Here is a 13,514-nt window from a genome sequence, read left to right as displayed (position 1 = left end):
TATAAGAAATACATGCAGCTTTTGGGTTGTGTATGTGATTCAACTTTGAAATCAAAGTTGTCTACGTTAAGTTTTTAGATTTGTTTCATTGAGAACTGGTAATAAGCTATTGGATTATTAGTCATTACAGTTAATTAGCTATATGAGTCAATGTTTTTTCTTATAATGCAGCAAAAGGAAATAATTTAGATAGTAGGGCTCTATCATATAGCTACAGTTATCATCCAAAACCTTTAGTAAGGAGTCTCTTAATTGCGAATAACAAAGATTTAACTCACAGTGACTCAAGCAAAATGGGACTTTGTTGGCTTAGGTAAACAAATCACAGAAAGTACAAAGTATTGCTTGCTTGGAAACCGCCCAATCCAAAGACACTCCCTGACCCTCTCCTCTGTCCCCCTTCCCCCCTTCCCAGCTTCACTCAGCCGAGTTTCTTGTCACTGCTTTTCCTTGTAAGTTGGTTTAAGTCTCTCCAACTGCAGGTTTTCTCTACTTGCTGGAAAGAATAGTCATTTGGTGGGAAGAATAGTCCATTTTGGACTCATCTTCCATCTGCCATCCCAGGGATGGCCTAATTTGGGTAACGTGCCCACCTCTGTCCAGTAACAGTGCTCTGCCTGGCCCACCTCTGCGGCCTCCACTCCATCCCTGTGGCCAAGAGAGCAGGAGCTGCTGGTGGGAGGAGAGAGAAAATGTGCAAAGTCACACATGTTTTCTGTCTTGGAATTCCACATAAAAAGAACCCACTGCTAAAAATATTTAAAAGCAGTGCATGAGACAAAGTTTTGTGAGAGTAGCTTCTTCTCGAGCTTGTATAAAGCTTCACCAGTGTGACGTAACATGAGTAGGCTTTCTTTTTAGTCATGGGACTCACGTGTGAGCTTGTTCACTTTTTTTTTTTTTAACAACGTGAATTCTGATTGACATACTATTTGTTAGACAGACGGGTGTTTATGAAACACTGCCAGTATGTTACACCCTGCACCCAGCACAGATGACACAACAGTAAGCAGACAGACATGACCCCTGCCTGTGTGGAACCTGACAAACCGAAAGCAGAGACAGACAGACAGACAGACAGACAGGCAGGCATCACCAGTGCGGGCATGTGTGCTGTGCCTAAGGGTTGTGCAGCCCGAAGACCAGAGGGATGTCCAGAGTAGGTAATAGTTAAGTGAAGTCCTAACGGTAAGAGTTAGCTAAACTAAGAAGGAGAAAGTGGAGAGTAGTCAGGAAAGAGGAAAAGCCTACGGGAAAACTCAGAGGCAAAGTAATGTTGGGAGAACCAGCAGATGTGCAGTGTAGAGACAGTGAATGGGGAGGAAAATGGGAACCATCAGCGAAGAAGCCGAAGAGTTAAAGCCAAGTCAGGACTGAAGTAGTGAAGATTTTTAATTTATTGATGCTTTATCTTAAATACAGTGGGTAGCCAGTGAACACTGTTGAGCAGTCAAGTAAAATACACAATTGAGAAACCTCTCCCGGGCCCCAGGATAGAAATGGTTGGCAAGAGGGACAGCTGGGTGCAGGGAAACCGGAGCCAGCTGCAGTCATCCCAATGAGACAGGGTGGCGGGGGGGGGCGGGGGTGGTTGCTGTGGAGATGAGGAGGAAGGGCTGGATTTGATCGATATTTAAGAAATGGAATCAAGATGCAGTAATTACCTGGATGTCGGGGGAAAGGCAGAGGGGAAAGTAAACCTTTAGCTCCGAGTGTCTGATGTGGGCAGGTGAGGGGACAGTGGCATCACACGCTGAGCCAAGTATAGGCACTAACAGGGCAGTTGGAGAAGGGACTGCTTCGGTCTAGGAGGCAGTTTAATACATCGGTGAGGACAAAAATCTAAGTCAGTCTGAGTAATTACATATTTGTTCGCCAGAGTCAAGCTGACCCAATTAAGGTAAAATGGATGCCTGATTTTCTAATTCACTTCAGTGCCTTCCCCCTTTTACAGTTGAGGGCCTGCTTTTGTAGCTCCCACTGCTCTCTGTGCAGTTCACGTCAGTAATCATTCACCACAGGGTTCTCTGCAAAGCTTAGGGATACGGTGAAGAAGCAAGTGCATCCTGCTCTCAAGGAACTGAGTCTGTTGGGGAAATCAGACATATGCAAATGATTTTGATATGTAATTTGGAAACATCCTCTTCGCTGCAGTATGGAAATGGGTTGTCAGGAGGGACCACAGGAGATGCTGCAGTAATCCAGATGAGACAGATACTAAGGACTTGATCGGCAGCCATAAATCCTCCCTGTATGATAATATTGTGGAGGAGATTGTAAAAAAGCATTCTTCAGGCTCTCTTCTTTGATTCCCAGCATTCAGTCTATTTGGGGGGACTACTTCTTTTCTAATGATTGACTTTTTAGAAGTCCTTATAAATATTTATGCAATCTGCCTTCTAATCACAAAACCATGTTGAGATAGTACCGCCCAGACTTGCTTTGAACTTCATCTCTAGGCACCACAACTGATTCAAACAATTGCATTTAACTTGAGGGAGGGGGCTGGAGCCAATCATGGGGTAATCATCCACTTCCTGTGCTTTGATCCAGCAGTGTCTTAATTTTCATACTTCCTGCGTTAGCTCTGTGCACACTAGCAATAATCCACGTAGACCAGAAGGCCTCCAGCTCTCTTATTCTTACCTTCCAGAAACATTGTCACACGTGCAGGTTAATGAATACTGCAACCCTGAAAATATGATCATTAAGATTCAGGGAATTCTAGGTGTCGAATAGGACAAAAGAAATACTTTAATCTGTCTGTCGAAGAGGCTACCAGTCCCTTGGCCCACCTCCCACCAAGTGAAGTTTTATTAAGCCTTTCTTGAGTTGCTGAAGCCAAGAGAAGTCTTTGCTGGTACATGATGACTAATGGTACATTTTCTCTTAACTGAAGTGTATTAGGTGTAGCTCGCTTGTGAGGTACCTAATTCAGGGCATATTTATTGCTATATTAGCTCTAGCATAAAGGGTTCATTTATCCTGTAAATATTTTTGAACATCTGCTATCTGCCAGGCACTGTTCCTGAATAAGACCCAATCCATGACTTGCAGTACTACCCATACATTATACAGAACGTTGTGGAATCACTGTGGAGGAACTGGATGAGGCAGCTTCGTAAAGCATTTGGAACGTGCTAAGCCATTAGTAAATGTTAGTTGCCTGTGTTAGCCATCATCATTACTATTTGAGTGGGAGAGAAGGAGAGGAATGACATTCCAGGTCAAAAGTAACTTAACTGGAAACATGAAAATGAGTGTCATTGTCCAAAGTGGCTCGATGTGGTTGGGATGTAGAGTATGGTACAGATGGCGGTGATGAGAGATGGTGCTAATGAGAGGCAGTTTGAGACTAGATTTTAAGGACCTTAGATACCAAATAAAGAATTTTGACTTTTCCAAATATAAAGGAATTATTGAAAAAAAAATGTTTTTGTGGTGGAGCCCTGGCCAGTGTGGCTGACTTGGAACATTGTCCCTTAAACCAGAAGATTGCAGGTTCAATTCTCAGTCAGGGCACATGCCTGGGTTGGGTTCATTCCCCATTGAGGGTGCGAACAAGAGGTTCCTGGCCAAGCATGTATGAGAAGCAACTAATAGATCTTTTTCTTTCATATCGATGTTTCTCTCCTTTTCTCCCTTCCCCTCTCTGTCTGAAATCAATAAGCTTGTCCTCTGGAAAGGAGAAATAAAAAAATTTTGTGTCATCACTTTTTTTCCTAATCTGATATTCAGGTGTTCTTTTTTATGGAAATTTCCAACGTACACTGTAGTAAACACAGTTGTATAATGACCCCCGTGTACTCGTTACCCAACTTGAACAGTGATCGATATTTGGCCAATCCAGTGAAGGTTTTTAAGCAAGGCAAGACAGAAGACTAACTTGCTGCTTCATTACCTTAGTTACTCTTCACAGTGTCCTGGAGAGTGTGGTTTTCCCACTTGACCTGATTACAAATAAGAAAGCCATCAAAAGGATGAAGTAAGTGGAAGTTCTCAGATGCTAACCCACATCCAACTTATTTCAGAACTCAGGCCCTTTCCCATGCCGTGTCATGCTGCCACCACAGTTCTAAGGCAGAGCGAGATTTTCCATTGAAAGCAGCGGATGATCTGCCTCCCTGCTCAGGATAGTAGACATCTCTGTCTCCAGCCACTTTCCCTGTACAGAGTCACCAGGATCCAGGTCTGCACAAACACTCCACCTAATCAGCTAAAATGACTGTCTAGTCCAGGGGCTTTCAAATTATGGTCTCTGGACTAGCAGCAAGGTGTCCGAAAATACAGATTGTCGGGCAACACCCCCACCTACTGAATCAGAAGCTCTAGAGATGGGAGCTGGTGATGGCTACATTGCCATTTGCTGTCTTTAAATAAAATAGCGGTTTCCTGTAAACACAAGGTTATGACCATCTCCCAAGAGAATTTCCTAGGAAAAAGTTTCATAACAGGAGTTATATGCTTCTTTTTAAGCAAATTTATGGGGAGCATGTCCTAAGGCAAGAATTTTCATTCAGACTTAGCACCGGGAATCTCTCCAGGGTGGGAATGTTACATAACTACAAGAAATCTTAAGGAATTTGCACTGCCTGTATTTTTAAAGTGCTTGATGGTGCCATCTAGTGGTTTAAGCACTACGGAATGTGCTTTATTACTCAGGGCTTTGGGAACATAATTTGTAAATTTTTCATTTTTTATTGATTGATTTTAGAGAGAGGGAAAAAACGTCAATTTGTTGTTCTACTTATTTATGCACTCATTGGTTGATTTCTTGCGTGTGCTCTGACTGGAGATTGAACCTGCAACCTTGGTGTATAGATAGATGGGTTTGTTGCTCTTAACAAACTGAGCTACCCCACCAGGGACCAGAATTTGTATATTTTAAAAAAAGGAATTTTATAGTAAACGTTTAATGGAATTGTCAAACACAAGATGTATAAAGAATTTCTTTACTATAACACTTCCATTCAGGATTCTTAGATCTGACACAAAGACACAAGTAACAAAATTTAAATAGCTGATATAGACTTCATCAAAATTAAAAAACTTTTGCATATTAAAGGATACTATTGAGAAAGTGAAAAGATGGCTCACCAAATAGGAGAATATATTAGCAAATCATGTATCTGATAAGATACATGTATCCAAATACATAAATAGTATTCAAATATGTAAAGGACTCGTACAATTCATCAACCAAAATATCAAACAACCCAATTAAAAAATGAGTAAAGGACTGCTCTGGCTGGTGTGGTTCAGTGCATTGAGCACCAGCCTGCAAGCCCAAGGGTCGGAGGTTCAATTCCCAGTCAGGGCACATGCCTGGGTTGTGGGCCAGGTCCCCCTTTGTGGGGGTGTGATAGGCCACAGATCAATGTATCTCTCTCACATTGATGTTTCTCTCCCTCTCTCCTTTCCTTTCCTTCGCTCTAAAAGTACATAAATAAAGTCTTTGAAAGAATAGTTCATTATGTGGGAAAATTCTCATATATAGTAAAAAGACAAAAACAAGCAAACAACAAAATTTTTAAAAATGAGTAAAGGACTTGAATTGACATTTCTCCAAAAATGATATGCGAGTGGCCAGTAAGTCCGTGAAAAGATGTTCAGTGTCATTAGTTGTTAGAGAAATGCAGTTAACACCACATGGGATGCCACTAGGATGACGCGAATAATTTTAACAACAAAATAACAAGTGTTGATAAGGATGTAGAGAATCTGGGACTTGCATACACTGCGGGTGGGGATCCAAAGTGCTACCACCGTGGTAGAAAACAGTTTGGCAATTCCTGAAATAGTTAGAATTACTGTGAGACCCAGCAATTTCACTACCAGGCATATGCACAAGAAAATTGGAAACAGATGTTCAAACAGAAATTTGTACACAAATGTTCACAGCAGCATTACCCGTAATAGCCAAAAAGTGGAAACAACCCAAATGTCCACCAGCCAATGAATGAGTAAATAAAATATGGTGTATCCATACGATGGAGTATTACTCAGCCATAAAAAGAATTACTAATATATTGATGCACCTTGAAAACATTATGCTAAGTGACAGATGCAGGCATAAAAGTCCACATACTGTATGATTCCATTTATGTGAAAGGTCCAGAACAGGCAAACCTGTGGAAATAGAAAGTAGATTAGTGGTTGCCAGAGGCCAGGGGAAGGAAGAATGGGAGTTCTTTTGGGGGTGATGAAATCTCTTGAAATGAGATGGCAGTGATGGTTGGACAACACTGTGGCTCCTAAAAACCACTGGATTCAACTACTTAAAATAGTTTAAGTGGTGACTTTTACAGCTTGTGAATTTTACCTCAGTGTTTGAGAAAACTTCCATTGACTGGCAAGACTCCAGAACCTTTTTTGTTTATTGATATGTTTTTCCCAAAGTTGTTGCTAGTATGTATGTATTCTATTTGTTCCTTTTTTTCAAACCTGAAATTATTGGACACATACTTCTCCATCCATACAGTTCCACATTTTTGTTTTGGTGGCTGTATATATTTTAGTCATTGTATGTATCCTAGCTTAATCATTTCTCACATGCTTGGTGGTTTTCTGTTCCTTTTTTTTTTTTTTTTCAGTTTTAAAGTCTTTTTCTATGCTTAAACAAATAACAGTTTTAAACTGTTCATAGACATTACACAGGTGTTTCTTTTCCAAAACAGGAATTTAGTCACATTTCTTTTTTTTTCTTTTTACTATTTCAATTGTATTTTTCCCTGACCACTATATAGTAAGAATATGCTAATTTATAATCCTACCAGTAAAGGACAAGGAGAAATGGACGTGACGAATGTATACTGAGAGTCTACCTTGTTCCAGGCACTGTGCCTGGGTCCTTTCGCCTCCATTGTTTCGTTTGACTCCCACACCTGTTCCCACTCAAGTGACGACAGAAGGTGGCACAGCTAATAGCTGACAAGCAGAGGTCAGGACCCCAGCACTTTGTATCCCCAGGTTTGTCCTTTTCCCACGGCTTTACCGATACCAGATTTTACCTTCTGCAGTTCCTACCTGCCAGAGAGCACCCACATTTTCCCAAATGATCGTTTACTGTTTATATTTACGCTCACATGATAATCTGTACCTTTTGTGAATTTACTATCAACTTACCTTGTACACAGTAGACATTATGTGTCAAAGCTGTATTGTAATTTTTTTGTTTGTGTGTATTCCTCTTTTACAGGCTCTTGACGGAAATGTGTACGATCACCTGAAGGACTATTTAGTAGCCTTCAGCCGGACGGAGCTGGAAACGTGTCAGGCTGTGCAAAACACGTTCCAGTTCCTATTGGAAACCTCCAGCAAGGCAAGTCACCTTCAGTGCGACATGTGAGGGTAACCATGGTAGAGTCTGCAATAGTTTCACATACAAATTAATGAAAGTACCAATGACATTAGAAGAAGGCTTTAAAGCAGGGGTGTCCAGCCTTTCGGCATCATCTGGGCCACACTGGAAGAAGAGTTGTTTTGGGCCACACATTAAACACATTCTAATCACAAAGAAATCTCATAATGCTTTAAGTAAATTTACGATTTTGTGCTGGGCCACATTCACAGCCATCCTGAACTGCTTGCGGCCCTCAGGCAGCGAGAACACCCCTGCAAAAGGGCAGATTTCCTGGAAACAGTGTGCCTTCTAACAAAGTTGAAGGATATTGTGTTATTGAAGAATTCACATGAAGGGCGAGAGGGGAAGTGATGATGTGGGCTAGCTCGGGACATCAGTCCATCGCCAAGTACATTGCTTTTGAAAAGAATGGTTTAAAGAGCTCTACCTTCCACTCAGATTTTGAATGCATTCGTTCATATGGTGAAACAAGGTCATGGTCAGTGCAGAGAATAACAAAGGGACACTAAGGGGGAAATAGCATTTATAATCAATAAAGGAACAAATACAAAAAAATAAATAAAGGAATAAATACTATGATATCCTCTTTTAGAAACATTAACCTTACCTCTAAATGTTGTCATTCTTTGATAGTAATCTTTTCATTCAAAAGTATTATGATCCATCAATTTGGGGGGGCATGTCGTATTGTATATAGAGAAAATCAGTGAAATTGCTTTTCTTCAGGATTTCACAGATTGAAATTTCTTGCAGTAGAGAACCTGTCCTTTGGAAGATAAATTGTTCTTGTAATTAGTAAATGTTTTCTTTCTGATAAATCAAGGGCATAGTAAACATTTCCTAACTGAATTACATGCATTTGTAAAAATATGTTCATTTTATAGCAGCTATTTTTAAAAAGCTAGTTCAATTCTCTTTTTTGGCCAGGAGAGTGGGACCTGGCTGATACCATAAAGAAATTGTTTGGAAAGGAATCGGTATCCGCCTCACAAGATAATGTCCACAGACAGGAAAGGAAAGGGGCCCAGGCCTTCTTCCTGAATTCTGTTTATTCGTGTTTTCCATGTCCCACAACCTCAGTTTTATTTTGAGAAAAACAGTTAAAATGTTAAGTTGATATGGAAATACAAAGATCACTAGTCTATTGCTCTGAAATCCTGTCATGCATACTTTATTTTCCTGTATTTCCTCCCGCAGGATCCAATAAAAGATACAAAAGGACTGAAGTATAGAAGGAAGAATGGATGGATAGGTAGATAGTTATGTGAGAGCTGATGTAGAAAAATGTTAATTGAAGAGTCTAGGGTATATGGGTACTTTAATATAATTCTTTTTCTTTTAATGTGTATATATTTGAAATTTTCCATAAGGGAACATTAGGGGGAAAGTCTGTGAAAACATCTTGGCTTTATTCCTTTTTTATGGAGTAGTTGATTTTGACTAGTGATCAAATTGTTTGTATTTATTGGTCCATTCAGGTTTTCTATTTCTTTTTTACTACATTTTGGTAACTTACACTTTGCTAGACAATTGTCCATTTCATTTATAAAGTTTGATGGCATAAATTTGTGTATAAATTAGCTTGCTTCTATAATTATCTCCCTTACTATTTTAATACGTACTTTCTCTCTTATTTTGATCAGAGTTAACAGTGTATTTTTTTAAATATATTCTATTGATTATGCAATTACAGTTGTCCCAATTTTTCCCCCTTTGTCCCTCCTCTACCTGGTAACCCCATTTTCTCCAGCAGTCCCCCCCACTTAGTTAGGTCCATGGGTCATGTATATAAGTTCTTTGGCTTCGCATTTCCTATACTGTTCTTAACATCCCCCTGTCTGTTCTGTACCTACCAATTTGTGCTTCCTAATCCCTGCACCTTTTCCCCCATTCTCCCCTGTCCCCCTCCCAGTTGATAGCCCTCCAAGTGATCTCCATTTCTATGATTCTGTTCCAACTGTTCTGCTTGTTTGCTTGGCTTGTTTTTTACATTCAGTTGTTGATAGTTGTGGATTTGTTGCTATTTTAATGTGCGTAGTTTGATCTTGTTTTTCTTAAATAAGTCCCTTTGATATTTCATATAATAACGGCTTGGTAATGATGAACTCCTTTACCTTTACCTTGTCTGGGAAGCACTTTATCTGCCCTTCGGTTCTAAATGACGGTTTTGCTGGATAGAGTAATTTTGGTTGTAGGCCCTTGCTTTTCATCACTTTGAAGACTTCCTGCCAGTCCCTTCTTGCCTGCAACATTTATTTTGAGAAATCAGCTGACAGTCTTATGGGAACTCCTTCGTAGGCAACTCTCTGCTTTTCTCTTGCTGCTTTTAAAATTCTCTCTTTATCTTTAACCTTTGGCATTTTAATGATGATGTGTCTTGCTGTGGTCGGTTTTGGGTCCAACTTGTTTGGGACTCTCCATGCTTCCTGGACTTACTTTTATGTCTATTTCCTTTGCCAAATTAGGAAAGTTTTCTTTCATTATTTTTTCAAATAAATTTTCAACTTCTTGCTCTTCCTCTTCTGCTTCTGGCACCCCTATGATTCAGATATTGGCACATTTAGAGATGTTCCAGAGGCTTCTTAATCTTTCCTCATTTTTTTGAATTCTTTTTTCTACCTTATTTTCCAAATCATTGATTTGATATTCAATTTCATCCCCTCCACTGTTGGTTACCTATAGATTTTTCTTTATTTTACTTAATATAACCTTCATTTCTGCCTGGGTCTTTTTTATATTGTTGCCATACTTAGTGAGTTATTTGAGTATTCTGATAACCAGTGTTTTGAACTCTGCATCTGATAGGCTGGTTATCTCATTTCATTTAATTCTTTTTCTTGAGTTTTGTTTTGTTCTTTCATTTGGGTCATATTTTTTGTCTCTTCAATTTAGCAGCCTCCCTGTGTTTGTTTCTGTGTATTAGGTAGCTGCTTTGACTCCCTGCCTTAGTAGTGTGGTCTGTTGTAGAAGAGTGGACCTATAAATTGCGTGGGGCAGAGCATTAGGTCACCACCAGGGTGAGGCAACTTGTTTCACTGCTTTGTGACTCTGTGTGGGGGGTAGGGCTCAGAGACGGGACAGTGCCACTGCCTGGATTCTGGAGGTTTGCCTGAGAGGAAGCTGTCTCCCAGCACTCATCCTGTTTCCAGTTTCCTCACTTTCTCCTGAATGCCACTTAATGCCCTTCCAGCTGAATCCCTGAGGAGGTGGGTCTGCAAGTGTCCTTGTGCTGGCCCTTTAAGACGAGTCTCCTGATAATCTGGTCGTTTCTTCTGCCACCCTGACCCCACTGGTTTTTGCAGCCAGAAGTCATGGGCATTTATCTTCCTCGCACTGGCACCCTGGGCTGCTGGGTGGTCTGGTATGAGGCTGGGATCCCTCACTCCCAAGTCATCCCTCCCAAATTTTTATCCACTACCTGTGAATGTGGGACTGCCCATTGAGCCGCATCTCCATGCCACTCCCATAGCTTTGCACCTCTTCACCTCTCTCTGCATCTCTGCCCCTCCTACCAGTCTAGATGAATGTGGCTCCTTGAACTCCTTGGTTGTCAGACTCCATACAGCTCGATTTTCTGATGGTTCTGGGTGGTATTTGTTTTGTGGTCCAGAAGTAATTTTCTCTGTAGTTGTGTGAGGAGGCGAGGTGTGTTTACCTACTCCTCCATCTTCAACAGTCTATTTTATTAATCTTTTTCAAGAGCCAGCGTTTGTTCTACTTCTCAATGTTATTTTCTGTTTCCTTAATTTCTTCCTCTATATTTATTATGTCTTTCTACTTTATTAGGGTTTATGGATGATCTTACTCTTTCGGGATTATTTTTCTATTAGTTCCTATATTTTCAGCCTTGTTTTCAGATCAATCCACTTAAAGCTAAAAAAATTTCTCTTTCAACTTTAACTGCATTCTGTGATATGTAAGACCTCTTTGTTTTGTCTTTTTTAATTTGATTTTTAAATTACACTTTACATTCAATATTATTTTGTGTTAGTTCCAGGGGTACAGCATTGGTGTTAGACGATCATACTTTACAAAGTGTTCCCCCTGTAATTCTAGTACCCACCTGGCACCATACACAGTTATTACAATATACTGACTGTATTCTCAGTGCTGTACTTTACCTCCCTGTGACACTTGTACTGCTCAGTCCCGCCACCGTGTTCATCCAGTCCCCCAGCCCTGCTGTCTCTTCTTTCCCCTCTTTATCCATTAATTATTTAGAAGGGAGTTTTTCCAGTTTCCACTCAATGGGAGTATGTAGCGGGGTAGCATTTTTCATTTCTAATTTTACTAGAAATTGTTTTTATTTTACTACATTGATCCTAATTTTATCAGAGAGATTTTCCTCAGACCAAAATTTTTAAAGTTGTTTTCCAAGAATAAGTTAGGTTGAATATATTACCTTTAGTTCATAAAACAGGTAAATGTATAGTATTAAAAAGCATCTAATATTTTATACAGCACTTAACAATTTTATAGGATTTTTTAGACATCCTCTGAAGTTGGCATAATCATGCCTATTTTATAGAGAGGAAAGCAGGATCAGGAAGTTTATATGGCTTGCCTGGGGTCACTCACACATAGTATTTTCCATGCTCTACCACTATCTTCTCTTCTGTCTTTAGCTTATATTAGTTGCATAGAAAGTGAATTAAAAATGTATAAACTGATTTGGACACATAAAGAGATAAGCTTTCATTTTCCTCTGCATTCACTCATATGACTCTCTTGCTCCTCAGGGATGAGGAATAAATTAGATGCTCTTACGTTTTGATTGAACATGGTAGCAATAAAAATTTAATAAGAATGATGTAGCTCGGAGATGTGCCCTTTTGTTCCGAGTACCAGAAGAGCTCACACTTTCTAAAGTTTTACTCCATGTGCTTCCCTGTCACAAAGACCTGCTTATGCTACTCTTCTTTGCTGCTGAAGGCCACCCAGTGATTTGATAACCCAGAAAAAATTTTGAAACTCTGTAGGTTCTTACTCTATATCATCCTTACTCTGTCTTTTGGGGAGAAAAATCCACTTTTTCTCACATATTTAAATTGTAATTCTGCATATTCTAAAAGATATTTTGGGGTGATTCATGGTGTCACACCATAAACATTATGTTGTTCTCTGTGTCTTTTGTCCCCTAAAGGGAAACAGCTATCCCTAGGAGCTTTTGTTTAGCTTTAATTATTTATGAAGCTTGCTTTTCTCCCTAATAATTTATGAAGTGCTTTGTATATGTAACTGAAGCAGATGTTGCCGTAGATATTTTCTCGACAATAGTCACTCTAGAGACAGTTCTGCTGGCCTTTCCAGTTTGTTTATGTGTGCTTGCTTTCTGTCTGCTTAAGGAAACCAATTAATAATGTAGCTCTTTTAACAATTCAGAAAATAACAGTGTTATGCTGTATTTCTTTGAAAATTAAATTGTCTAGTATTGCCATTCTTCATACCTTGAAGACTAACCAAAAAAAGTAAACCTAGTAAAAAGAAGGGAAAAAAAACTACATGATTATCTCAAAAGCCACAGGAAAAGCATCTGACAAAATTCAGCACTTTTATGATGAAAACACTCAGCAAATCAGGAACAGAAGGGAACTTCCTTAACATGATAAAGGTCATTTATGAAAAACCTACAGCTAATATCATACTCACTGGTGAAAAACAACAAGTTTCCCACACTAATATGAGGAACAAAATGACTATTGCTATTCACCATTGTACTGGAGCTCTTAAAGCAATTAGGCAAGAAAAAGAAGTAGAAGGCATCAGTATTGAAAAGGAAAAAGTAAAATTGTTTGTAGATGGCATTATTCATATAGAAAATCCTACAGAATCCACGAGGAAAGGTACTAGAGCTAATAAATGAATTCAGGAAAACTTACCTTATAAGATCAAAATATGCAAATCAGTTGTGTTTCTATTCTTCATTAATGAATGAACCAAAAGGAAATTAAGAAAACAATTCCAACTACAGTAACATCTGGAAAATAAAATACCCAGAAATAAACTTAACCAAGAGCATGGAAGACATTGAAAACTACAAAATATTGCTGAAATCATTTAAAGAAAACCTAAATAGCCCTGTCTGGTGTGCAGCCTGCGAACCAAAGGGTCGCTGGTTCGATTCTCAGTCTAGGGCACATGCCTGGCTTGC

At 39.5% G+C, this 13,514-nt stretch overlaps 1 protein-coding gene across 3 annotated transcripts in view; it reads left to right on the top strand.

The window, feature by feature from the left end:
• The window catches only part of FCHSD2 (FCH and double SH3 domains 2), a 227,049-nt gene that overhangs the window by 163,698 nt on the left and 49,837 nt on the right, over positions 1 to 13,514 (top strand). For all 3 annotated transcript variants that reach the window (XM_045818082.1, XM_045818081.1, XM_045818083.1), the window contains one exon: positions 7,199 to 7,321. In XM_045818082.1, the coding sequence (XP_045674038.1) occupies positions 7,199 to 7,321 (123 nt within the window). The remainder of the gene's footprint in view (positions 1 to 7,198; positions 7,322 to 13,514) is intronic.

Source organism: Phyllostomus hastatus, unplaced genomic scaffold, assembly GCF_019186645.2.
Source record: "Phyllostomus hastatus isolate PE091 unplaced genomic scaffold, TTU_PhHast_1.1 phas_scaffold_317, whole genome shotgun sequence".
Lineage (NCBI taxonomy): Eukaryota > Metazoa > Chordata > Mammalia > Chiroptera > Phyllostomidae > Phyllostomus > Phyllostomus hastatus.
The sequence above is the reverse complement of the archived record's forward strand: the minus strand, read 5'-3'. Positions and strand labels throughout refer to the sequence as shown.